The sequence below is a fragment of the Barbus barbus genome (genome assembly GCF_936440315.1).
Source record: "Barbus barbus genome assembly, chromosome: 7".
NCBI lineage: Eukaryota > Metazoa > Chordata > Actinopteri > Cypriniformes > Cyprinidae > Barbus > Barbus barbus.
Genome location: NC_136735.1, coordinates 17,127,248 through 17,155,023, shown reverse-complemented (window position 1 = coordinate 17,155,023; position 27,776 = coordinate 17,127,248). Strand labels below are relative to the sequence as shown.

The 27,776-nt window shown below is 39.6% G+C and overlaps 2 protein-coding genes across 2 annotated transcripts in view; both read left to right on the top strand.

Annotated features, from left to right (window-relative positions):
* The window catches only part of LOC306872240 (ephrin type-A receptor 6-like), a gene marked incomplete at both ends in the record, with an annotated part of 32,380 nt that extends 10,544 nt beyond the window's left edge, over positions 1 to 21,836 (top strand). The window contains 12 exons of the mRNA XM_079420734.1: positions 8,077 to 8,201; positions 8,502 to 8,664; positions 9,048 to 9,156; positions 10,089 to 10,159; positions 10,263 to 10,388; positions 10,854 to 11,039; positions 12,097 to 12,158; positions 14,249 to 14,458; positions 14,881 to 15,030; positions 19,957 to 20,150; positions 20,378 to 20,527; positions 21,722 to 21,836. Coding sequence (XP_079276860.1) covers positions 8,077 to 8,201; positions 8,502 to 8,664; positions 9,048 to 9,156; positions 10,089 to 10,159; positions 10,263 to 10,388; positions 10,854 to 11,039; positions 12,097 to 12,158; positions 14,249 to 14,458; positions 14,881 to 15,030; positions 19,957 to 20,150; positions 20,378 to 20,527; positions 21,722 to 21,836 — 1,661 coding nt within the window. The remainder of the gene's footprint in view (positions 1 to 8,076; positions 8,202 to 8,501; positions 8,665 to 9,047; positions 9,157 to 10,088; positions 10,160 to 10,262; positions 10,389 to 10,853; positions 11,040 to 12,096; positions 12,159 to 14,248; positions 14,459 to 14,880; positions 15,031 to 19,956; positions 20,151 to 20,377; positions 20,528 to 21,721) is intronic.
* LOC306873086 (high affinity choline transporter 1-like) overlaps positions 1 to 27,776 on the top strand; it is a gene marked incomplete at both ends in the record, with an annotated part of 376,914 nt that overhangs the window by 328,461 nt on the left and 20,677 nt on the right. The gene's annotated exons all lie outside the window — the stretch shown is intronic.

The window sequence follows — 27,776 nt, the reverse complement described above, 5'->3', positions numbered from 1 at the left end:
CTTGCTCGAGACTAAAAAACGAGTTGAAAGCGTACCGAGCCGCGGAAGAGATATTGTTTCTCGAGCGCTTTCCACGAACATGATTCGAGACGGCGTGAAACACGAACAAATGCGTTACATCCATTATTTCATCCCAACATCACCGATCCCCCCCCCCCCCCAACCGCCGGTGACAAAGTTTTGCGTAGGGCCCCCAGAAGTCTAGGATTGGCGCTGCTTTTACGTCACTAGATCAACATTCATCACAATTCTGCACTGATGGGAGTCACTCCAAAGATATACTGGTAGCTCTTTGGTCATTCGGTTAATATGGAAGAAAGCTTCTAAAAAATTCAGTGGAGGGACAATGAGATGTAAGTATCATGGTAACATCTCTATTCAAGCAAAACTTAAAGAAAAATTATGAAACATGTGATCATTTTACTCTCAAATCTGATACTGACCATGTGTAAAACATAATGTTAACAGACAACATGAGACATTAAATCTTGCAGTGTTAACATAGCCTTAGTGTCACGGTTTGTGATGGATTGTTTATTAAATTAAAAAAGGAAGAAAACACCAGAGCGAAACAAAACAGAATAGTGCAACAAAGCAGATTAAAACAAAGACTGACAAAGAATTCAGGAAACAAAGGGCTATATGTACTCGGGGGAAACGAGAAACAAAACAAGACACATGCAGGGTGATAATCGCAAGTATCCAAGGGAAAATATTTAGCGGGAGAAAAACATAAAAAGAGAATGCAAAGTAAAAGTCCATGAATAATTTCAAAATAATAGTCCTAGATACAGTACAACTGAACATAAAAACAATACTCAAGTCAAAAAATCTAAATAAATGCACTTATTTAGATCACAACAAAAGATTAAAATGTAGTAATTTGAAGAATGTCTCAAATTACTACATTTTTAAAAGAGAAACACATTTTTTACATTTTTGAAAGTACAGTCTTTTTTAAAATATACATTTAATATTGGAAGAACACTATACAAGTGCACATTCAAAATAATTAAGGACACTTCTTTTGCACAAGGGCATAACTAAGCATCAACTAATGTTAATAAATTAAATCTTATGTTAATGTTTTACCAATTAATAATGCATAAAGCTACATATAACACCATTGTACTATCAGCTCAATTTAACGTGTTATGTTTCTGTGTAGATTTTCACTGATTTTCCATCAAAATTGCCTTGCAAAATCAACATGTGCTGAAGGATTTTTGGTTTTAGTTGTGTGAGATATTTTCATTGATGGTCTTGGAGGACTAAGACTTGCCGGCAGAATAAAACATATGTCTATGTTTTCTAGACTGTAAACATTTATCTTTCCACTGGATGTTTTCACTGGTTGTTTGGACTATTCTTCTCTCTTTATTGTGCATTACAATGATATATCAATCCTCGCAGGCTAAAGAAGTGCTACCTGGATAATACACAAATTATTTATTTTTTTGCTTCTTCTGTAGTTTATGGTACCCCGCATCTGTTACAGTAATGTAGAGTACACTGTTTTTCAAGTCATTATTTTCTCCCCTCAGTTTGCTTAGGTGTTCTAAGCTTTTTTCTCTTTATTTTCTAGACATCTAGCTTTGTGAACGTATTTACACTTCTGCAATTTTCTTTTAATCTTTGTTGTGTTGTCTTTACCCAGAATAGAGAGAAAGGGGAATTAGAGAGCCTATCTGTGTTATTTTTACCACCCCCTTCCCTTTCTCTCTCTCTTTCTTTCAGTGTCTCTCTGATTTTATTTATTTATTTAGCTATTTATTTTTTCTGGCAGTGGGAACAGCTCGAAGTGAAAAATTATGCAATGTACAAATTTTTCCCTTGAGGCCAGGTGTTGGCACATAATGGCCCATATAGGTGCAGTAATTAAGATCTGGTTGGACAGGGGAGGGGAACAGAATATCATAAATTTTTTCCGCACTCCAAGACAAATCTGTTACCGGAAACTAACATTTATTCCTAGAGACGATCTACCTTTTTTATTTTTTACTTTTTTACTTTCTCACTCACTCTCTTGTGCTTTTCATTTTATTTTTGCTTGTTACAGCGGGCTTAGAAGCTGAACTGAGCTGATGTTTTGATTGGCTCTTCAGTTTTCAAGCACATTGTTTTTCACACAACTGCTGCAGCATCTCAATTTCGTCCAAGTCATACTATTATAAGAAATGTACAGATTTCACATTTCTACTGAAATGCACCTCCGCCAGTGAGCGTGGCGAGACAGGGGTGGGATGTTAATTCACTGTAGCTTGTTAATTACCCTTGAACTACAAAAGTGTGAATTAGTATTGATTTTTATGACTCAAGCTGCTTGTGTTCGATGCATTAATGCCTCACTGCATTTCCCAAAAAGCCAGTTTAATTGAAACAAATACCGACTGGCCCACATGCAAACACACAAGCACAGACTCTTATACTTCTTATACGCACTCATTAAACATATAACAACCCATACATCCACACACACAGTCATAAAAGCAAGAGTAAGCGTCTGCACATCTCACATGTGTTTGCAATTACATGTATCGGCTTGCACTCATCCTGAGCTCTGCTGTATCGACTGCATATTTACTGCAGCTGCTTCATTCTCCAGTTAATTGCTGCTGTTTGTGAGCTTCTGAGAGACTCGCCTGTATATCTGGGGTGGATGATTTTTGAGTGTGTTTAGACAAATACTCGAACATCTCTCATTATTCATCTCTGAATCTGAATCGGAGTTGTTTTCATTGCTGAGAACAAATCAAATGTGGCCTTGTCAAACTCTGTGTCGGATCTTCCCACTCTCAGAGCACCTGGTAAACTCATTCACTTCCAGACAGATAAAACCTCAGCTGCTGTAAACACACATTTCACATGTTTAAACTCTGTGTAAAACTCAGGATGCTTAGGCTGTCCAAGATGTAGATACGTCTGTTTCTTCTTCGAGAAATTTAGAATTACATCTTTTGCTCACCAATGGATCCTCTGGAATTAATGGGTGCCGTCAGAATGAGAGCCCAAACAGCTCATAAAAACATCACAATAATCCACAAGTAATCCACATCATGCCAGTCCACATGTTTGTGAGAAACAAATCCTTTTTTTAATTTTGCTTCCAGCTAAAATTAGTCCTTTATTGCTTCCTCCAGTGATACATTTTTCAGTTTTCTCCGCTGTTTGTATATATATTTGCTGATAAAACCCCCAAATCGAAGTCGTGGCCTAATGGTTAGAGAGTCGGACTCGTAATCCAAAGGTTGCGGGTTTGAGTCTCGGGCCGGCAGGGATTGTAGGTGGGGGGAGTGAATGTCCAGCGCTCTCTCCACCCTCAATACCACGACTGAGGTGCCCTTGAGCAAGGCACCGAACCCCCAACTGCTCCCCGGGCGCCGCAGCATAAATGGCTGCCCACTGCTCCGGGTGTGTGTTCACGGTGTGTGCGTTCACTGCTGTGTGTGTGCACGTTGGATGGGTTAAATGCAGAGCACGAATTCCGAGTATGGGTCACCATACTTGGCCGTATGTCATGTCACTTCACTCAAATGCTCTCAATAAAAGTGGTTGACGTTGTCTGCTGACTGTGCACATTAAGGTTATAAGCTACTTTAGGCTTTAATTGCTCTGATGGTAGTAACAATTTTTATTATGGAATGTACATATGGATCATTGTGCATGATTCATTTGTTCCATTTTTATTCCATATATACAGTTGTGCTCATAAGTTTACATACCCCTTGAAGAATGTGCAAAAATGTTAATAGCTAAAACAAAAAAAGAGGGATCATGAAAATTGCATGTTATTTTTTTTAGTACTCTCCTGAATAAGCAATTTCACAATAACATATGTTTACATGCACTCCACAAGAAAAAAGTGATAACTGAATTTATAAAAATGACCCCATTCAAAAGTTTACATACCCTTGAATCTTAATACTATGTGTCATTTCCTGGATGATCCATGACTGTTTTTATATTTTGTGATAGTTGATGATGATGAGTCCCTTATTGGTTCTGAGCAGTTCATCTGCCTGCTGTTCTTCAGAAAAATCCCCCCGCTCCTGCACAATCTTTGGTTTTCCAGCATCTTCTGCATATTTGAACCCTTTCCAAAAGTGATTGTATGATTTTGAGATCCACACACTAGATTTTTTGAGATTTTCACACTAAGGACAACTGAGGGACTCATACACAACTATTACAAAAGGTGAAAACGTGTACTGATGCTCAAGAAGGCCACACAATGCATTAAGAGACAGGGGGTATAAACTTTTTAAATTGGATGATTACATTTCTATTTATGTAGCTTCTGCAGTCCAGTACTAAATTAAAAAATATGATCGTTGAACAAAATGAGAATAATTTACATATTAGCATCCTGTTCAAAATTTTACATCCCCAGCTCTGCATTGTGTGGCCTTCTTGAGCATCAGTACACGTTTTCACCTTTTGTAATAGTTGCGTATGAGTCCCTCAGTTGTCCTCAGTGTGAAAATATGTATCTAAAGTCATACAATCACTTTTGGAAAGGGTTCAAATCATTCAGGGATTATCCAGGAAATGACACATAGTATTAAGATTCAAGGGTATGTAAACTTTTGAATGGGGTCATTTTTATAAATGCAGTTATTATTTTTTCTTGTGGTGTACATGTAAACATCTGTTATGTGAAATGGCTTATTCAGGACAGTACTAAATAAAAAATAACATTCAATTTTCATGACCCTTCTTATTTTGTTTCAATCATTAACATTTTGCACATTCTGCAAGGGGTATGTAAACTTTTGAGCACAACTGTATGTGTTAAAATAGCTGGATTCAATTAATTATTTGGATTTAAACCTGCATCTTCTATATGCACTAACCGCTATGCCGCAGCTCCACCTACACATTTCTAATGTTCCGCTGTGGTGAGCTCAGGTTTAGATGAGTGTGTTCACTTATTGTAACAAGACTACATGAGATACACTTAGAGGAGAAGATTATAGGAGCCATAGGGAAGCATTTTCTTTTTAATCTTATATAATTCTAGGACGGGGCGGGAGGGAGTGAAATCTGTCAAGCCATGGGAAATGGAAGGAAAATGTGCATTAAAGGAGCTCTCTTTTTCCCTCGCTTCCTCTCATGCATGTAAGAAATCTTTTGAAATCACAGAGAAATGTAGATGCAAGGACAGTTTCTATTTGCAAGTCCCCTTTACGTGTGCTAATTTTTTGTGCATTTTTTTATCTGCCACATTTCCTTTGACAGTCATTTTGGTAAACTCTCGAAAGAATGTGATGTTAAAAAAAAACACCCTGCGAAAAACAAGCAACATCCAATTATCCTTAATCTGGCTTTGGTGATTGCTTGACTAGAGTGGTATGATTGCTGATTATGTGGGAAACTCATCATTTAGGCATTGTGCAGCCTCCATAAAGAGTCTGGAATGATTCAGGGGTGAAAGTCAATGGAAGATCCCCTTAAGCGGAGCAGGACAGCTAATTAAAATAAAAATGCAGGTCAGCTCCGCATAATGACAGTACATTAAGCACCTAAATGTTTTCTTCGTTTTGAATGTATATGTTTGAATGTGTTTGTGTTAGCAGTTTCTCCTTTCGGTTTCTTCTTGCGTGATCGTTGGTGCTTCCGGCTAATTACCAACTAAGGCTTGTTATGACAATTCAGCATACTGAAACAGGTGGATGAACAATTCTGTTCGCAATGTGGTTTAAAGAGATTTTTTTGTATACATTTTTACATACATTTTTGAACATGAAATACATTAAATATATTAATGCATTTAATGCAAATTGTAAGGCTGCATTTATTCAATCAAAAATACAGTAAAACAGAAATATTGCTAAAGTATTTTTTTTATTTTGTTATGTATGTTGAAATTTCATGTGATACTAATTTTTAGCAGCCACTACTCCAGTCTTCAGTGTCATTTGCTGCTCAAGAAACATTTCTGATTATTATGTTGAAAACAGGTTATTAGTTTTTAAGGAATCATTGATGCATTTTTTTTTCAGGATTCTTTGATGAATAGAATGTTCAAATAACCACATTAATTTAAAATATAAATGTTTTGTAACATATAGTAGTTATAGTATATATAAAAATTACCCTAAATTTTTGAACGGTAGTGCATGTGTTTCAGAATAATTTCCGACTGATCGTCCAATGTGCCATTAAAGATTTAAGACAGATAAAGATAAATATTGAATAAATGGTGAACTAACTCCCCGGCTGTCCTTCACTGGGTCTATTTTGAGTCATAGTGTAATTTTGTTTATCCAACCAAGTTCAGCCTCCTGCCCTTTCACCAGCTGACAACCCGAGCTAAGGTCAGGCAGTCACAGAAAATACATTTTTGCCCTCTCCCTTCCTGTGTAATATTTCATTCTGAAATCCATCTCTACCTCTGTAAATAGCGACATGATGAGGCTTCATCATTTATTAAGTGCTGCCTGTTCTCTAAAGTCACTCTCTCTTCAATATTTCTGGGAAAACCTGCGAGTTTCTTCCTCACGCGTGTCTAAAGTAGTCAGATGTCACGAGGTACACAGGCCGTCCTCTCTCAATAAAAGATGAGCTGCCTTTCGTGAGAGCAATTCAGTGCATGGCGTCTCCCGCCGTGCTGAGTCAAGTCAGACAAACAACATGGGGGTCTCATCAAACACCGTTCCAATATATCTCCACACAGCAAATTTGTAGAGACGTAGTAGTTGGAAGATAGACAGCATCGCACATTTAGATAAAGCCCTTGTGGTTACCAAGAAAGACTGACAGAGACAGAGATTGTGTCACAGGTGGTAACCCTAGCAAAACCGATGTCTTATTCTCTTATTTTCTCTCCAAATCACTTTCGCTGATATCCCCGAGGACCTCAGGCAGTGCCGCCCAATGCTGCACATCACTGAACACTGCTCTCTGGCTGCCCAAATCCTCTCTCTCTCTGCAACTTGCTATACCTAAAAACCTCCCGTTCCCTGTCCACCCCTTATATTTTCCCAGCTGTTTTAACAGTGAAAGATTGATTACTTTGACAGAGGTAGTGATTACCGTGCTGGCAGTCTCAGTGGGCTTCCAGAGTGAATATTTACCTGGGAGAAATTCAATCAGTCAAGCTAATGCCATTCACCCACTACTTTAATCTGCTCCAGGATTCAATTAGAGATCGACTCCACCTACCTGTGGGCGTCATTTTAGTCGCTGAGGTGAAAGGGGAGAAAAAAGCTAAATGGTTTCTTGAAGTGTACAGTATTAGAAAGCAGCAGGAAACAGTTTTTGTGGTGTATGTGATTGTTTGAGTGTGTTTATGTGTGCATGTGCAAGAACCATCATCTAAAGTGCAGAGGCTTATAGACTTCACTAATTGCGCTAATTGTAAATGGCCTCAGATGCAGATCCTTAATGGATTTTCCTTGTGTTTTTCATGGGTTCTTCCACGTGACTGAACCATGACTGAGTGCATTATCTTCACATAGCGTAAGCAGAGCTGACTAATTACAATGATCTTCAAGATTTCAAAGCCAATTGTGTTAAAAGGAAGGGAAAACAAATTATATTAAATGGAAACATAGTATCAGAGCTTAATTGCTTTTGCCAGCACAGGTTATAATGTCCAAAGCTTTTCTTTTCCAAAGCCTGAAGCCAAACCCTAATCCTAACCCTAACCATATAGTAAGTACATGTAGTTAATTAATATTACTCAGTACTTAAATGTATAATTACACTGTAACAAAGACACCTTAAAATAAAGTGTAATCCAATTCTAACCCTTTTTTATTAATCAATGTACAACCTTGATTAATATATAATAGCATTACTGAAAAAACACCTAAGCATATTGTAAAACCAGCCCTGCATCCCAATGTGCATACTATCCACCCTATCTGCCCTAAGTAGTATTGAAAATCACTAATATCACATAGAATTTAGGATTGATAGTATGCACATTGGGACGCAGACCAGGTGTTTCGTGCTGTTTATCATTTCAAGCACCAGATGGCAGTAAAGTAAATTTTCAGTACATATTGAAACCCTCACTGCATCAGAAAAAAAAACTTTCACCATCACTAATTAATTGTTTTTGCCTTTCAGGTCCATCTCTGGTAGGTGTGGTGAGAAAAGACTGGGCATCTCAAACTAGTATCGCCCTCTCCTGGCAGGAAACTGAGCAGCCGCATGCTGCCATCCTGGACTACGAGATCAAGTATTATGAAAAGGTTATTCACCAGCTTCGTTTTTAAATCATTAAAAGCTGCTCAGAGGTGGCATAAATGCATTTACGCATCAAGTATTTACTTTATAGCTGGCATACTTTACTCAGATTTTATGTGTTATGTGTCACATGTGTCATGTGACAATAATGCATGTGTCATTATTGTCTTTATCATAATTTTGAGGAGGAAAAGAGCAGCTTTAACTCAGCTGTGTAAAGATGTTTTAAAAAGAAAACATCAGTTACATAATGAACAGTATTCTAAATGAAGAATCTTGTTTTCTTTCTACCTTTATATTTATAGGAACAGGAACAGTTAAGTTACTCCTCCACACGTACAAAGTCTCCGAGCCTGATAGTGACTGGACTAAAGCCCTCCACGGTTTATGCTCTCCATGTGCGTGCTCGTACCCTCGCTGGCTACAGCAGTTACAGCCCCAAGTTTGAATTCGCCACAGGAGATGAGAGTAAGTGTTTCTCTAAAAATGCCTCATTTCAATACCTATTAGCCTAAAACACTGTGGTTATGCCCAATTTTCTGAGATGGTGGTCACACCATGTCAGCTATGTGAGTAGAGTTTTAAACAAATGTTAGAAGTGAACGTTATATGTTTATTGTGAATGACTTCAAGTGCTGTGTGATTTCAGTTCTGCTTTTTGGCTTATCTTAGTGCAGCATATGTATTTAAAGACTCACCAACCATTCTCCTGGCGTTAAATCTATTTCTGAGTCTGATGGAAGCCCCACTGACTGACCGAACGTAAACTTGAAAGTGACTTCAATGTTTTGTGCTTCTTTCTCTTTTTCTTTCTTTCTCCCTCTCTTGCTCTTTCACACACACTATGTCAGACTCTGAGGAGGCAGCTGATCAGGGCCAGGTGTTGGTGATTGTTACAGCCACAGTGGGGGGCTTCTCTCTCCTTATCATTCTCACCCTCTTCCTTCTCATCACTGGCAGGTAATGAGGGAGCAGATAATGAGGGGGCAGGTACAGTAAATATGCTCCAGGATAGATGAACAGATGTTGTGTTTATATGCATTTGTTATCCATCTATCTATCTATCTATCTATCTATCTATCTATCTATCTATCTATCTATCTATCTATCTATCTATCTATCTATCTATCTATCTATCTATCTACAGTATATCTGTCTGCCTGCCTGCCTGTCTGTCTATCTTTTAGTCTGTCTGTGGATGTCATGGATATGTCTTTTTTTTCATTCACTCATTAACCCTTAATTTAGCTCCTTGCTTATCCAGCCATCTCCTAATAGTCCTGTTGGCCACGGAGCACCTTCCTATTTTCCGATTGGCTGAGCCATGTCGCTGCCTAATTAGTCGGAATGCTGCAGCCTCCCGGCAGCGGCCGTGTCTGCTGCCATGAAATGGCCTGCTGTGAGACTGACAGCAAACTTAAACATGCCACACAGCCCTGTGATTCGCAATATCAGCATGTGCAGCGCGCTGTGTGAAACCTCACTCAGCCAGCCCCTGTGCCATCACATCCTCGCACAGCTGCAGGGGCCGATGGCTCTGTGTTCAGCTGCTTGTGCAGATTTGCAGGGAGGCTGTTGTGAGCAGCTCTCAAATAAATCAAGAGCTCTTGATGATGGACAGAATCAGTGTCTTCATTTGTCGGAAAAAAAAAATTATTTACAATTGAACACTCTTGAGATGTTCTCCCTGGAGGAGCATCATTTTAATTTTAACATTTGAGGAGCTATTCAGCCTTATGTCTCAAGTTTTTCTGGTTGCCAATCATAATTCAGCACCATGGACGGGGACAATGGCTTCAGAACCATGGACAGAGCTGAAGTCTCTAATTGTTTTATGTAACGTACATCAGCAAAAAAACATTGATCAGTTACATTTCTTTTTGTTTGAACAGGTGTCAGTGGTACATAAAATCTAAGATAAAGTCAGAAGACAAGAAAAGAACACAGTATCAAAATGGGCATGGTATGAGACCTTAATTACACACTCACTCACATACTGTTTATTCATAATTTAAATGTATTCAGGAAAAAAAATACAGATTTCAACCTTTGACATGTTTTTATAGTGCCATTCCCGGGATTAAAGACTTACATTGACCCGGACACTTACGAGGACCCCTCACAGGCCATTCATGAGTTTGCCAAAGAAATCGATCCATCTCGTATCCGGATCGAAAGAGTCATCGGAGCAGGTCAGAGTGCTTTTTATAGCTCACATCAGTCTGATACTCAGTAGCCCATAATCTACTCCTGCTATTTCTGCAGTAAGATATAAAATGAAAATGTGTCATGAGTTAAAAACGTTAAAAAAGCTGCTTCAGATTCCTTCATTTATCTTTCTGTCCTTTAGTCTCTAGATCTAGGCTCTGGTTTCTCTTATGTGTCTAATTAAAATATATTTCAGATCATTTGCACAGTTAGGCTCTTAAATGCCTCTCTGAAAAATCACTTTGTTATTCTCAGAAGACAAAATGATTAGAATCTAATCTTCAGTGAGATAAGTAGGAAATAATTCAATGTGAAATAATTCACAAAGAGATTTGTGAATTTGTGTCTTTTGATATAGTTTGACTGCCACCTAGTGTGTAGTATATACAAATGTAAGCAGTAACCCTAAATGTTATGACAGTGAATATGGACTTAAGTGTATTCTGCAGGCGAGTTTGGGGAGGTGTGCAGTGGCCAGCTCCGTATCCCGGGAAAAAAGGAAATTCCTGTGGCTATAAAGACTCTGAAGGGGGGATACACTGAGCGTCAGAGACGGGATTTCCTGCGAGAGGCGAGCATCATGGGACAGTTTGATAATCCTAACATCATCAGACTGGAGGGTGTGGTTACAAAGAGTAAGAAACGTTTTCCATTCTTTTGCCTTCTGATGATTCTAACAGCTTTTTAATATATCCATAATACCATTCAAATGTCTTGAGGTCAGCCAGATCTTGAATTTTCAGCGGCCATTACTCCAGACTTCAGTGTCTATAGATCCTTCAGAATTCATTCTAATATGTTGATTTGCTGCTCAAGAAACATTACTGAGCATCAATGTTAAAACAGTTTAATATTTTTATGTAATCCATAATACTTTTTTTTCTTTCAAGATTATTTGATGAATAGAAAGTTCAAAAGTACAGCATTTATTTGAAAAAAAAAGGATTTTTGTAACATAAATGTCATTACTATTACTTTTGAAGAATTTAATGCATCCTTGCTAAATAAAAGTTATAATTTCTTTCAAAAAAGCCTTAGCCCAAACTTTTGAACATTAATGCGATGACTTTAATGCAACTCCAGCAAAGACACTATGTCTGAATAGCATGGCAGGGCAAAAACATATAAATGCATAAATAAAACAGATAAGGAAATCATGAAGTATTGATATTGATCATTGAGGATGTGAATTGTCTGAATGAAACTGATAACAGAATAACTTGGATCATCATCAGCCAAAAGCTGTTTACTGAAAACAAATGTGTTTCTCTGCCAAGTTTGATACTCTCACAGCTTTGGTCTGACATGTAGACAATCACTGATTTCATGCTACAAATCAAAGTACCTGCAACCTCCAGAGAAGAAACAAAAAACTCTGTGTATGATTTTAGTGTTGTGTCATGTCTTTCATCCATTTGGAACTGCCATGCTACTAGAGATTAACTAAGGCTGTTTGAAGTAGTTAATTCAAATGATAGAGTTATATACTACAGATGTTGATGTAGAAGCATTATACACTAATTTCATAGAAACTAAGCACTGTTGATGAAGGCAAAAGTGAACTTTTGGGTTTGACTTGAAATCACACAAAGACACAGTTGAGTAATGTGGCAATGTCTGTCCCATTTCCCTCTGTTTCTTTCTGTATAACCTAGTCCATTACTTACAGGTGCCCTGTTTTCCTCTTTGTAGGTCGGCCTGTGATGATAGTGGTGGAATACATGGAGAATGGCTCCTTGGACTCTTTTCTGAGGGTACAAGAACTCAATTCATTAATATGGCACACCACACCTGACATTCCTCATAAACAGGACATATCTAGAGAGAGCATTTTCTAATTTGCCAGAAGTTGACATGTCCTGCGGTGTGACAGTCTAAAACAGTGGTTCTCAACCAGGGGGCTGGGGTCCATTTTAGGTCTGCGGCAAACAAAACAAGCAATAAAATAATCCAAAATGACTAAAAATCAAGATATTTTGGTAGTACTTTAGTATAGGGACCAATTCTCACTATGAACTAGTTGTTTATTAGTATGCCTATTATTAAAATACTGGCTGTTTTTTTAGTACTTATAAAACACATATTCTGCATGACCATATTCTACATCCTTAATTCTACCCAATACCTAAACTTAACAACTGCCTTTCTATTAACAGTTGTAGTTAATGGTTTTTTAATAGTGAGAATTGGACCTTAAAATAAAGTGTGACCGATATTTCTTATTTAATTTTTAAATTTTCTTTAAGGTTTCCCAACTGGCAATGTCATGTAAATGAGTAACATCTTATAACTCCGTGAGCATTTTTATAATGCACATGCATGTTTATTTTATGATCTAATGACGCCAAGCTCTAAAATATTTTATCAGGTAGAAATGGAGAGTAAAAAATGTTTTAAAAATCCTTATCCAGTAAATGTCAAACTGGAAAAGTCATGAAGTCTTTGAATATTGTTCAGTCATCAATTGGACTCAAAGTCATTTGTAACTAAACTGTTCTGTTTAGATTTAGAAACCAACTAAGGCCGTGTTCACACTTGGCGTCTTTTTTGACTAGAAAAAGTTGACAAGAGCGTTTTTTTAATGAAAAACAAAGCTGGCAGCGTCTGTTACAAATAGCAGCTGAGAGCGTCTTTTGTTGTCATAGCAACAGCTGTAACAGTAGCCTAGCGCTGTGTACTGCAGAAATGTCAAGAAAGAGTAAAAAGTTGGCTCTTGCGTTGGCTTTTGAAGTTAACGGGAAAGAAAATGTCGATTCACAACGACGTTTGTGGGTGCACGGTATTATACGGGGAAGGAACCAATATTATGATAGAGTTTTGTGCTCATATCATACAGCTCCTTGTGCTCCGAAACTAGTACGAGCAGTCTATCTACCGGCACCTTCTCCATTTTTCTTCTTGTTGTTATGGAAACGACAGATCTCGCTACTCGCTTGTCATTGGTCAGCTGTCAAAAAGGCGCTTGATGTAGGGTGTTTTTTTCAGAAAAGTTGAAATTTTTTCAACTCGAAAAAGCGCTCTGAGCTGCAGAAAAAGACGCCGGCGGTGGCGTTTTAAAAAGCGCTCAGGACTTTTTTGAAAACACGGTTTACTCCATAGGATTATAATGTAAAACAGACGCCGGCAGCTTCGAAAAAGACGCCAAGTGTGAACACGGCCTAATACAAGCCCTTTTTTAAGGAATTGGACTACATTGGTTACTGTATATAGTAGATTCACCAATGATGTAATGTAGTGTTGAATAGTAGTGTAGGAAAGAGTTGAAAATATGTAATTATGGTGTTTCATCCACATTTCACCACAAAAGCACCTTCAAGATACAGTCATGATCTGAATTTCACTGAGAGACTACTCAATTTTTTTCTTTCCTCGATTTAAAATGAACTACCCCAAGATAAAAGCTAATTAAAAAAAAATAAACATTCTTAGCATCTGCTGTAATGTATTCATCAACTACTATCCAAACACAAGCTTTACAGAGATAGTTCACCCAAGATTAAAATTCTGTCATTAATTACTCACCCTCATGTCGTTTCAAACCCGTAAGACCTTCATTCATCTTCGGAACACAAATTAAGATATTTTTGATTAAATCTGAAAGCTTTCTGACCTTGCATAGACAGCAACACAACCGACTCTTTCAAGGCTCAGAAATGTAGTAAGAACGTTGTTAAAATAGTTCATGTGACATTAGTAGTGCAAAGAAAACAAAAATAACAACTTTATTCAACAATTTCTGCTGTCAGGTCTGGTTTAAAGGTGAATATTTTGATTGTTCATAGTGATAAACCTGTCTATTTCTTTTCTTGCCTGTCCTCCTCTTCTCTTCTCTCTTCTTTTGTAGAAGCATGACGGACACTTCACCGTGATCCAGCTGGTTGGTATGCTGCGTGGCATTGCCTCAGGTATGATGTACCTGTCCGACATCGGCTATGTCCATCGGGACCTGGCAGCTCGAAATATTCTAGTGGATGACAACCTGGTGTGTAAGGTGTCGGACTTCGGGCTGTCCAGGGTGCTGGAGGACGACCCGGAGGCAGCTTACACCACCACAGTAAGCCACATACACCCGCTTAAATATTGGTTCATTTAAATTCAGGGTCGTTCAGAGTTAATAACAATCTGTGCTCCTAAGACAGCCAAAGCTGATCCAGAATCTCTGGAGCTTAGCACTACTCTGCTCGTCGTGTGTTAGTGAATGGGACTGAGTTTATCTAAGCAGTATAACATGGGATTAAGGCCTTACTCTGAGGAGTGATTGAGTAATTAGATTTATAATAAGATGCTAAATGTGTCTGAATACATCTGTACTTTTAGTTACAGGGGTCTGAGTGTGTCGTTTTATACACGTATATTCCAAGAAAAGCTCAATTATGACTCATCATTACATAACAAGCAATCTCCTTTGATTGTATAAGAAACACAAAGTGATGCTGCTTGCTATTATAATAAAAAGAAAAGATTTTGTTTTGTCAGGGGGGTAAAATCCCCATCCGCTGGACAGCTCCGGAGGCAATTGCTTACAGAAAGTTTTCCTCAGCCAGTGATGCTTGGAGCTACGGTATTGTCATGTGGGAAGTGATGTCATATGGAGAAAGGCCCTACTGGGAGATGTCCAACCAAGACGTGAGTCACTTGGTTTATTCTGATTTTTACGAAATTGTAAAGAAATTTACATTTATGCATTTAGCAGATGCTTTTATCCAAAGCGACTTACATTCAAGTTACAGATTTTACATTTTATCAGGTCTTGCTTTCCCTGGGAATCGAACCCATGATCTTGGTGTTGCTAGCACCATGCTCTACTATTTGAGCTACAGGAAAGTAAATGCGTTTCAGATTTTTGGTAAAATATACAGTGTCCTCCAAAAGTATTGGAACAGTAAAGACAAAATTGCTCTGTTGGCTGTGGAGTCAATACATTTACAAATATGATTAAAAGATGAATATGAGACAAAACTACAGAATGTCAGGGAATGTGTCGTATCAGTTATATCATTACTTCTGTATTCTGAATCTTGCATTCGATGATGACACACACACACCAGGATGAAGATGAGGGAGCTGACTTTGAGAGAAAAGCAAGCAATTTGGATGCTAAAATAAAAGAGGAAGTCAATTAGAGCTATAGCAAAAACAAAGGGCATGGCGTAATCAAGAGTTTGGAAACCACCAGCAACCAACAAAGACCAGATCGGCTGAGAAAACAACAGTAGTTGACAGACAAATCATAAAAGCTGTGAAAATGAACCCTAAAAGACGTGTCTGTAAAATCACCAACAACGTCTCAGGTTACGCATGTAACCATGGTTCCCCGAAGGAAACAAGACGCTGCGTCAGATACGCTTTGGGAACGCCTTCAGCGTGACTGTGCTCTGAATTATCTGTACAATCAGTACAATGGAAGGGCGAGGTGTCACGAGCGGGTGACGTCACGACCAGGAAGCTTTAAAAGCACGTGAGGTGGAGCCGGCTTCAGCTTCTAAGAATAAAGCAAGCGCTGGCAGGGATGCCGGAGGAATGGCCTCAAGACGCAGGGTCTCGTTCCCTTCGGGGAACCATGGTTACATGCTTAACCTGAGACGTTCCCCTTCAGGAACTCGAGCTGCGTCAGATACGCTTTGGGAACGAGATACCCACGCCGCCAGACTGACAAGTCCCTGCCTAGTGTGTACTAGGACGAGAGGACAGAAGAGCCCGGAGCGGCTTGAATGTCGAGGTCATAAAACCTTACAAAAGTGAGGGGCGTGGACCACCCAGCAGCGTTGCAGATGTCCTGCTTAGACACACCTGCTAGGAGGCCTTGGAGGCTGCCACACGTCGGGTTGAGTGAGCTCTGACTCCCATCGGCGAGGGGAGTTGAGAGGACTCATAGGCAATATTAATAGCATCCATTATCCAAGCTTCTGCTGGTCGGGTTCCCCGAAGGGAGGAGGACAGAAGGCCTGAAGTACTACGGGCTGTGGCATCACAGAGGGAACTTTAGGTACATACCCCGCTCGGGGGTAGAGAAAAAACTTTGGCCATACATGTTTCCTCCACATGTCTAAGGCACGTATGCAACGTCTCATGACCTTGAAAGTGCAGAGTGGTTTTCCCTTCGGGGAGAACCCCTTGGTCTTGAGCCACCACTGTAGGGGTCTCATGTACAGCAGGCCAAAAGGTATCACGTTGGACGCAGCTGCCCTCAGACCCAGCAGTCTCTGAAACTGCTTGACAGTGAGTGACTGGCCTTCTTTCACTCTCTTGACTGTGAGGATCGACTCGTTACGAGCAGGGGACAAACGTGCCTGCATCGTGGTCGAATCCCACACCACGCCCAGATAAGTGGTCCTCTGTAATGGAGAAAGCACACTTTTCTTGGCGTTTAGTCTTAACCCCAGGTCTTTCATGTGGGAGAGAATGACATCTCAATGTCGAATCGCCAGCTGCTCTGATTGAGCTAGAATCAACCAATCGTTGATATAAAAGTGCGGGGTGAGAGTGAAAGGTCAACGGGAAGAACCCGATACTGGTAAGCTTTGCCCCCAAAAGCAAACCTCAGGGACTTCCTGTGAGTGGGAAGCATGGAGACGTGGAAGTATGCGTATTTTAGATCTAACGTGATAAACCAGTCCTCGGACTTGATCTGAGTTTTGAGCATCTTGAACTTCAGTCTGCTGACTGAGCGGTTCAACTGATGCAGATCTATAATGGGATGCAATCCTCCATCCTTCTTGGGAACTATGAGGTACCGGCTGTAGAACCTGGACTCTCTTTCCTGAGGAGGGACCACCTCGATGGCCTCCTTCCTCAAGAGAGTACTCTACTTCTCGTTCCCTTACCAGAGCCTGCTCAGGGCCCACCTGAGTGGGATTAACCCCGTTGAATTGAGGCAGAGGAGAACCAAACTGGATTCTGTAGCCTCTCTCTACAGTATGCAGGAACCATGGAGACACATTTGGCAATAGCCAAATAGTCTACTAAGGGAACCAGTCTCTCTAAACTGGCTTCTGGTGTACCTAGAACGGCACACCGGCAGGAGACGGCCGAACTAGCTGCTCTAGAGACCCCCGAAGGGGTGGCGAGCTTCTCAGTTCCACTACGTTTCCGGGCGGAAATAACTGAGAGAAGCGCTCGCTGGAGACCGCTGCGCCCTGGAACACTGGCAGGGTTGGCAGACCGATCTCCGGAGGGCACTGAGGAAAGACGGGCACCGTGTACCGCGGTGTACGCCAAACTTCCCCAGAGGGGCCTGCCCTCATGAGTCCTGGACCATAGCATCAGGACTGCCTCAGCTGAAGTCTCCTATTGAGACGACGGTCCTCAGACCCGCATCATTTATAGGAAGACTAGACTGATAGAACCAGAGCCTGCTCAGGCAGGACCCAATGAGACATGCTTAGCAGGGGCTCCCTCACCGCCAGATGCCTACTGAGGGAACCAGTCTCTCGAGACTGGCCTCTGGTGTGCTTAGAGCTGCTAGCTCGGTGTCCTGGAACGGCACACCGGCAGGAGACGGCCGAACTAGCTGCTCTAGAGACCCCCGAAGGGGTGTTGAGCCTCTCAGTTCCGCTACGTTTCCGGGTGGAAGTAACTGAGAGAAGCGCTCGCTGGAGACCGCTGCGCCCTGGAACGTGGCAGGGTTGGCAGACCGATCTCCCGAGGGCACTGAGGAGAGATGGGCACCGTGTAATGCGATGTATGGCGCTCTTCCCTTGAGAGCCGACTCCGCATGCTTCGTGCCCAGGCAGACCACGCACAAACTGTGTGTATCCCCGCTCGTGATTATAGCGAGAGCAGGGAGGAACACACAGCCTGAAGCGTGAGCCGAGATCGCCCTTATGCTTTGATTCACTTGTGGCCTTGGACATAGTGCTTTATCTTGAAAAACAACACCAAATAAGACTCACAAAACAAATATCGGACTGACAGACACACAGAGCGCTTGCTGAATGACAGAAAGCTGAAGCCGGCTCCACCTCACGTGCTTTTAAAGCTTCCTGGTCGTGACGTCACCCGCCCGTGACACCTCGCCCTTCGATTGGATTGATTGTACAGATAATTCAGAGCACGGTCACGCTGAAGGCGTTCCCAAAGCGTATCTGACGCAGCTCGAACTTCCAGAAAGCTGGGGTGATGCTCTGACAATCTACTGTCCTCAGGAGACTTTGACACAGAATTACAGATGCTACACAGCAAGATGCAAACCTCTGACCAAAAATAGAAAGGCAAGATTAGAGTTTGCAAAAAAGCACAAAGGTGAGCCAGAAGAGTTTTTGAACTGTATTTATGGACCGATGGGACAAAGATGAACCTTTATCTAAGTTATGGCAAAGCAAAAATGTGGAGAAAAAAAGGGAACTGCAAATGATCCCAAGCATACAGCATCATCCGTAAAGCATGGTGGAGGTGGTATCATGGCATGGGCATGCATGGCTGTCTCTGGAACAGGCCCTCTCAACTTAACTGATGACTTAATGTATGATGACAGTAGCGGTTTGGAAGGGTACAAAACCATCTTGCCTACCAATATTCAAGAAAATGCCACCAGATTCATTGAGAAGTGCTTCATATTGCATCAGGACAATGACCCAAAACACCCTGCCAGTTCAGTCAAGGAATTTATAAGGGCAAAGAAATGGAAAGTCTTAGATTGCGGGCTCCACGGCTTCTTGCGAGCGAGAGGGGATGACGTCATCAGGTGTTGCCCAACTGCGCTGTCTAGGCTCCGCCTGCCCGCATTCTCCACCAGTGTGGCGGGCTGAGGAATCACACAACAGGGTAAATGTGGTAAAGTCCCCGGAGGATGCGTTTATTGACAAACAGGGAAAAGTGGAAGAAGTGCCGGCGTGTCCTGTGCGAGTGATTCGGTGCCCGGTGATCCGTCTCCCTTGTGGTCAGGGTGCTTGGATGGTGCGATATCGTGCTCGAGTGCTTGGGGCTGATCCATCACAGGCTGCTCTCTATGAGGGAAAGAGACACAAATTAGTAGCCGGTCTTGTGGAGGCATTGCTCACTTGTGTGTGTCTCGTCGAGGCTTTTGTAGCTCCCCGCTGATGCGCCGCAGCCATGACCGATCAGCCCGCGGTGATTGGGGACAGGTGTTCCTCTTTCATTTCCAGGACGACGCTGATAGGTGCCTATAATTTGGATAATAACGCTATTGCTGAATTTCTCAGAATTTGTAATTTGGTAAATTGCTATGGAAGGTTGTTTCTGCTACAGAATTTAAACATTTTATTTTATTATATTTTTTATCCCATGGCAGAAACAAGCTGTCATAAATTGCACCTTTAATTCCAATGTAAAATCAACTTCCTTAGCATGTGGCCTAATTGAATTCAAACACATATATTCTGTTAAATTGTAACGTGGAACTCCTTGTTATAATAGTTTCCTTGTAATTCCTTTTGCTTATTACCACCTTGGCTGAATTTTTTCAATGGCTGAAGTGTTTCATTAGCATTGGCTAAATAATTGCATATCACTGTTGGCATCCCTAAAATTGTGTTTGCAAACATGGTCTTGAAGAATTTGTATCCCAACAGAGTTCTGTGTGTCTTCCTGCAGGTAATTCTGTCCATAGAGGAGGGCTACAGGCTGCCTGCGCCCATGGGCTGCCCCGTGGCCCTGCACCAGCTCATGCTTCTCTGCTGGCAGAAGGAACGCAGTCGGCGGCCACTGTTTAATGATGTTGTCAGCTTCCTAGACAAGCTGATCCGCAATCCCAGCAGCCTGCTCACACTGGTAGAAGATGTAAATAGGTAGAATGATCACAAAAACATTTCAAAATCCACATTTTAATTGCTTTCTTAATTGCTTACTAGAATAAAAATGAGTGCCAGTGTTGAAATGATCATTTTAAACTGAAATTGTTAGTGTTTACTGACAGATAACTCTGATTACACTGAACTGTTGTCTCTTGCCTTGTGGAAAATGTGAGCCAAACTCTTGTTGTTTCACATACAGTATGTGTTGTGTGTTTAAACAGCTTCCCAGAATCCCCTGAGGATATGCCAGACTACCCTCTCTTCATATCTATCGGTGATTGGTTGGATTCTATCAAAATGAGTCAGTACAAGAGCAACTTCATAGCAGCAGGATACACAACCCTGGATTCCATATCCACCATGAGTATTGAGTAAGTAGAGTCAAAACTACTGCATGAAGTCCTGCTAATTGCTTCTTTTTTTTTTACACTCCATGTAGGTTTTGCCTTATTCTGCTTGGCCATGTTCTAGATCCTTTAACCCAACCCAATACCTTAACTTATATCATTTTTGAGGGAGTTTATTGAGGGAAAATACGTAATTAATAGTGAATATGTGTTCCCTATTCTTAAGTGTTACCAAAAATATACAAAAAGAAAAGATTCTGAAAGCATTTTACACTGTATTATTTCCCAAAATAATCCAACATGGCTTTATAGTTTATACATTTATCATTTTAATTAAATCAATAATTAAACAATAAATAAACAATAAAATCCTGGCCAGCGGAGAACTGGCCCCCCGACTGAGCCTGGTTTCTCCCAAGGTTTTTTTCTCCATTCTGTCACAGAGGGAGTTTTGGTTCCTTGCCACTGTCGCCTCTGGCTTGCTCAGTTGGGGACACTTGATTTCTAGTGATTATCGTCAATTTGATTTCACAGATACTATTTAAACTAAACTGAGCTAGACAATGACATCACTGAATTCAATAATGAAATGCCTTTAACTGAAAATTGAGTGTTTAATCTTATTATTATACATTACTGACACTCTATTCTCCAATTTGATACTGTTAAGTGCTTTGACACAATCTGTATTGTTAAAAGCACTATATAAATAAAGGTGACTTGACTATAGAAAAAAATATATTTTACTATATCATATGATTAATAGCATATTTTTGGTGATTGTTTGAATGTTATGTCAAAGGTGTACACCCAACCTAATAAATGCATGACCATCCATGACGTCAACAAATGGAAAATTCAGCCAGCTGTTATTATCTTGTTAGTTATTGTGCTTTTGGCCTCAACAGTATGGGAGCTTTTTACACCAAATACCATGTTTTCACAATTCTTCAGTGTTGATCAAATTACCTTGAACAAAACTAACTGTCTCAAAATATGTTCTGTAATTTTATAATTTCCCATTTGAAAAAAAAAAAGAAATCTTTATAAAAGCATGTTTCTGCCACTAAATAGAAAATATAAAAAAGCAATTGCATCTTTTTATCTTATAGTAAATTAGTTTTATCCAATAAATATATTTGTTTTCACTTTTTACTCATCATGAACTTGCCAATGAATTGCCTCAGTTTCAGAAGTCTCCTGTTGTTTTCTCAACAGTGATGTGAGAAGAATCGGAGTGTCTCTGATTGGCCACCAGAGGAGGATAGTGAGCAGCATACAAGCACTACGACTGCAGTTCCTCCACGTTCAACAGAATGGCTTCCATGTATGAAAAACCACATATACACATACACATACTCTCATACAGACGCTTCTCCCAGCATTGCTAGACCCCCAAAACACACACACACACCCTTCAAGTCTGGACTGACTGTCTGTCTGTCATGAGAAGTGCTCCACAGCCTCTGTTTCTATCATAATCCAGTGAAGACTTCCAGTTGAAACACATAGATAAGAAAGCAATCTCAAAGACCATGAAGAAACATGCTAAATGTCATGAATTGTTTGTCTTCTTGATGAACTGTGTGTAACAGGAAAATTGGACCATTTACCCGGAGGAACCACAGTAAACAATGGTGCCATTCTGTTGTTACGAAGATGTCATCTGTCAATCATCCTGCAAGTTCTGTGATTGACTGGACTCCAAACCTGAGAACTTTGAATAGCATATTTGCTATTTTAATGTATTAAATTATGTGTCTTAAGAGATTTTCCTGGTTTATTCATCAAGCCTCTGAAATGAGAGACTACGGATCTGTTGAATGTCTTCAGCTTTAAATGGCTATTATACATTGTTTATCACATCTGATATTTATCCTGATATTTATATGTACGTGTGACTTTGTTTCTTTTTTAGTTGCTTTTTATTTAGTTCCTTTTCTAAGCAATATGTGCAGTCTTTAGAAAACCAAGAAAAGAGCCAAGGTAGGGAGGGGAGAGCTTTATCTTGCTCTGTTGAAAAAAAAAAAAAAAGCCACACAAAACCATTGACTTCCTCAGGCTGTCAGCGAGGTGGTGAAAGTCTGACCTTTCAGAAGACTGTAAAGCCATTTTCTTACTCCTGTGCACCACAGTCAAATTGAACAAACTTAGACAAATCCATTCAGACCGAGATTTGAGAACTGCACACATTTGTTCAGTCTGCTATGGTGTACAGATTCTATAGACACCTCTGATATTTTCTCAGTTTGCCTTGTGACTATGAAACTATTGTCATATAGTAAGTGGAGAATCATTGAGGTGACAGGTTGCAGTAAAATGTTCTCCTATAGACTCTATAGGAGAACATTTTACTGCAACCTGTCACCTCAATGATTCTCCACTGACTATAAACAATAGTTTCATGGACATATAGAGGACATGACAATATAGCACACTGCATGTTGGCAAGTATTTTTCCCAACACAGCAGGCCTACATACACACATAACTTCAATGGCAACATACACATTTGCAGTCTCTTTCGCTTCCACCAGACATACAAACACACAAAACTCTACCATGTGCATTAGCTGATATAGGCCCCATCCTCCGATTGGCTCTTTGCACCTGAACACATGTTCGGGACACTGAGACCACTTGACAAACTTCAAGTTGCAATGTGCAAACGTCAAAAGCGCAAGGGAACCAAGTGCTTACTTCAAGCAGGGCAAGGGAAAACTCTGGGCAATCAGGTCATATTGTATTGTTCATAGTAAACTAATTGTACATTATTTTTTATAATTTATAAAGAGTACAGAGAGATAAAGGTGATATAGGTTGAATGTTTGTAAAAATAAATGATAACAGATATTTCTTGTGTTTTTTTGTGTGTCTATCACAATCAAAAAATGATTTATTATAATATGGACTGCGGATTTGCTTTCTAATATTACAAAACAAAATCATGAAGAAGCTACATGCAATTTAGTTGTAACCTTATTTGCAGGTCAGAATAGTTTGCCCAAAAATGAAAATTTGCTAAAAAAAAAAACATCACCCTCACCTGGCAATTCAAGATTTAGATGAGTTTGTTTCTTTTCTTTAGAAATTTAGCATTACGTCACTTGCTCACCAATGGATACTCTGCAGTGAATGGCCCAGTCAACAATTTGATCTCACAATGATGTCACTATGAGCTCACAATATTCTCATGGTGTGGTCACAATGTGTGTGTCACAGTGAACTAAAAGTGTAACCACACAGCGCTCTCACTGTGTGCTCATACTTTGTTCACAACATGAGGTCACTGCACACTCACAGTGCGCTCATACTGTGGTCAAAATATGAGGCCACATCACACTCACTGTGTGCTCATACTGTGGTCACTGTGCACTCATACTGTGATCATTGTGCGCTCATAATGTGGTCACTGTGCGCTCATACTGTGATCACTGTGCGCTCATACTGTGGTCACTGTGCACTCATACTGTGGTCACTGTGCACTCATACTGTGATCACTGTGCGCTCATACTGTGGTCACTGTGCGCTCATACTGTGGTCACTGTGCGCTCATACTTTGATCACTGTGCGCTCATACTGTGGTCACTGTGCGCTCATACTGTGATCACTGTGCGCTCATAATGTTGTCACTTTGCGCTCATACTGTGATCACTGTGCGCTCATAATGTGGTCACTGTGCGCTCATACTGTGATCACTGTGCGCTCATAATGTGGTCACTGTGCGCTCATAATGTGGTCACTGTGCGCTCATAATGTGGTCACTGTGCGCTCATACTGTGGTCATTGTGAGTTTACTGCACTCATACTGTGAGGTCACCATATGAGACCACTGTGCAATAATTGTGTTCACCGTTATCTAAAATGGATCAGTCATCTCAAACATTTACAAGCACATTCTTTATTTCCATCAACAAAGGCAATCAAACAAAAAGTCAGTTTTTTTCTTTATTTTGTTTTCTTTTCAGCCTGGTGTTGGCATTGGACACAAAAATTTCAACTTGGCGAATACATTCAGCTTCTGGTGTAGTTATTGTGACGACTTTTTGCTTCTTCACCTCGATTTCATTGTGTGTTTGAAAAGACCTGACACATCCTAAAAACACAAAGAGCAAGGTGTTAACATTACATTTTCTGTAGCAACGTTCAGATGCACATACCACAACTTATAGACTTACTTTTCAAACCTGTCAGGAGCACAGGTGGCAACACCTTCTTCCCATCTTTCCCCGTTCGGTTATACAGACAGAGAACATCGTCTGTCGCCATGCTTTTTAAACTCTGTCTCACCATCTCACCTATATTGGAGCTGCCGTGAGTATGGATGAGATAGTGTACCTGACAAAAACATACATAATATTGTTATGATTAAAATATACCAGGCTTCAACATTTCATTTACATGGTATCTGCTGCAAAAAATTATCAATTAAACTGTCGCTTTGTTGTAAAAATAAACGTAAGATTTATATAGTAGTACTAACATAAAGCTCTCGATAATTTTTGTCTTCTTCAAGCCTCTGACAGAAGGCTTCAAACGTTTCAAAGCTGGAGCACTGTTGTTGTTTAAAAAGTTCCTCATGGGCATCTTCATCTGCCCGCTTCATGAGAACAGACTTAACTTTTGCCAAGTCGTTCATGATGACAGCTTGTCTCTGTTCCAACATTTGAATTTGTTGGAGAATCTTAGTATTCAGATCTGAAATTTTTTAATAATTAGATTCTTATTTAGCCAAGGATGTTTTATTTCTGTAGAATTAAATAATGTCTAATTGATATATCACATACCAAACAATTTCTCATTTTTCAATTTATCAATTTCTTATAAAAATTACATACATAAGGTCAGTTAAATTGCATTTATATAAATCAATTATATTGTTTATATAATTGTTTTCTCTAAATCAATTAAACTGATTTTTTCCTTAATCGTTTTATCCACAATGCACATGTAGGTGGTTCAGAGTTATAATTTAATTGTGGGGACATTTGGTACAATGTCAAAAAAAACAAACAAAAAAAAAACAATAACATCCCTTATGGAAAACGGTTATAACTCACCTGAAGAAGCAGAGCTTTTGGGATGATCATCCTCATGCATTGCCACATTTCCCTGAAGAGTATCTGTGAGACAGATCATGCAGATGACACAAAATTCTCTTATAAGTCACTTTGTGATAGGCACGTGTTGAAGGGAATATCTATTGTCTCACCTAAGAATACTGGGTTTGGCTGGCTTGAGTTGAAATAACTCTTATCAGGGCTTTCAGTGTTATCATCCAGACAGTCACCTGAACAATGGGAATTTGAATTATCAAATTAGCTTCACCAGATTCAATTTAAGTAAAAATAAAAAAAGTTTTTTCATACTCACCAGATGTTTTGACACACAGAACTTTCTGAATAAGTGGACTCTTGACTATTTTCAAGAAAATACATAAGACAAGTACAATAATACAAAAATACATAAGAAAATTATAAAGCTGATTATGCTAAGTTCCTTAGAGAAGTTAAAACACAAGCTTACCATGGTATATGGGAGTTTTGGCCAGCTGAACATTCTTTGTCTTCAGACCAACTCGCTTCATTGCGTTTCTTGACTTCTTTAAATGCACATCATCTGTTTAGCACATGAAAATAAGTATGATCACCTAATCTTTTGCCATAACAAACCTTCAATGTATACACACCTGGTATCCTGGTTTGCACTGGAATTTCTTTAGAAGTCATGTGATGTTGTTGAAGATCGTGAAATTCTGAGAGGAAGACATAGAAGTAAGTGGCTTAATGTACATCAATACATGAATGCATGGGTTTTCAAACTGGGGTCAGGGGACCCACAACAGGCCTCCAGAGGGTTGTAAGGGTCTTCAAAAAATTTATACAAAACAGACAAAGCAGAAATATTAATGTATTCAAACATTGTTAGTCACATTTTTCAGTTCTTGATAGATACATTTTTCCTGAAGTGTTTATATTTGTTTTGTATCTTTAGTATGGGATTTGTAAGGCAGTCTTCTTTGTAAAGCTTCTATAAAACTAATACATTTGAACTAAAAATGTTTATCTTCAGGTTTACATGCCCAACATTACTCTTAAGTATGAATTTAAAAGTTAGTTTTTTATTACAGGAAAGGGGTCCTTAGCTAAAGGTTCATCATATATGGTGGGTTTTGGCAATATAAAGTGTAAAAACCTCTGCATAGTAACACATTATACACACCATAATACATGGATTTATCTTTTGTACATGTGTGTACAGTATATGTCTAAATCACCTGAGAAAGCAGAGCTTTTGGGATCATCCTCATCTTCTTTCCCCACTTCTCTGAAGAGTATCTTTAAAGACAGATCATGCAGAAGAAAAAATCATTTTATTAAATAAAAGTTTAGTTAAAAAGTTAAAACACTCTCACACTGAACTTTCTGAATGAGTGGAATATTGACTAATGTTCAAAAGAAGAAATAAAATAATCAAAACTTGATTGAAAAAATATATAAAAGTGCTTTAGAGAGTTCAAAGTTCTTCATAAAAGTTAAAACAGGCTAACCATGGTAAATAGGAGGTTTGGGCAGTGGAACATTTCTTGACTTCAGACCAGATTGCTTCACTTCATTTCCTGACTGCTTCAAGTTCATATCTGTTTAGTACATAAAAATAAAGAATGATCACTGTAAGGGAACTGTTGTGTGTCTGTCATATGTTCCTGCCTCTTGTGCCCTTATTTGGTTTGTTTCCTGTTCTCGTTTCATGTAATCAGTAGTTTATTCGGTTCCAGGTGTGTTTGAGTTAATTTACTTGTGTATTTATAGTCCTGTCTGTGTAGTGCCACTTTGTCTGGTCTACTTGTTACTCCCCGGTGTTCCTGTCAGTGTTTGCCTTGCCTTGTCCTGCCCTGATGTCCTAGTAAAGTATGTTTTTGAGTTACATCCTCGTATGCGTGTTCCTTGTTCCTCCCTGCTGTGTGCACCGTGACAATCACAGAGTTATGCCTAAATTGTTTTCTGCATACCAATAATTTCAGTATATACAGACCTTCACAGGAAGATGTCTCTGAATTGATGTCACTTTCATCACAGAGCTTATTTTTCCTTTTTCTCTTCTCAGGTAATTCCACAACTGCAGGGTCTCTCATTGAATAAGTAATTGAGTCCTCTGCTGCTGAGACCCCAGTTGTGTAATCTGAGATGTATTGATTTGCTTGATCATAGTCTCCTGTTAGTGGGAAATTTATGTATACTATGTGTATAATGGAAATTCAGTCAACTATTTAT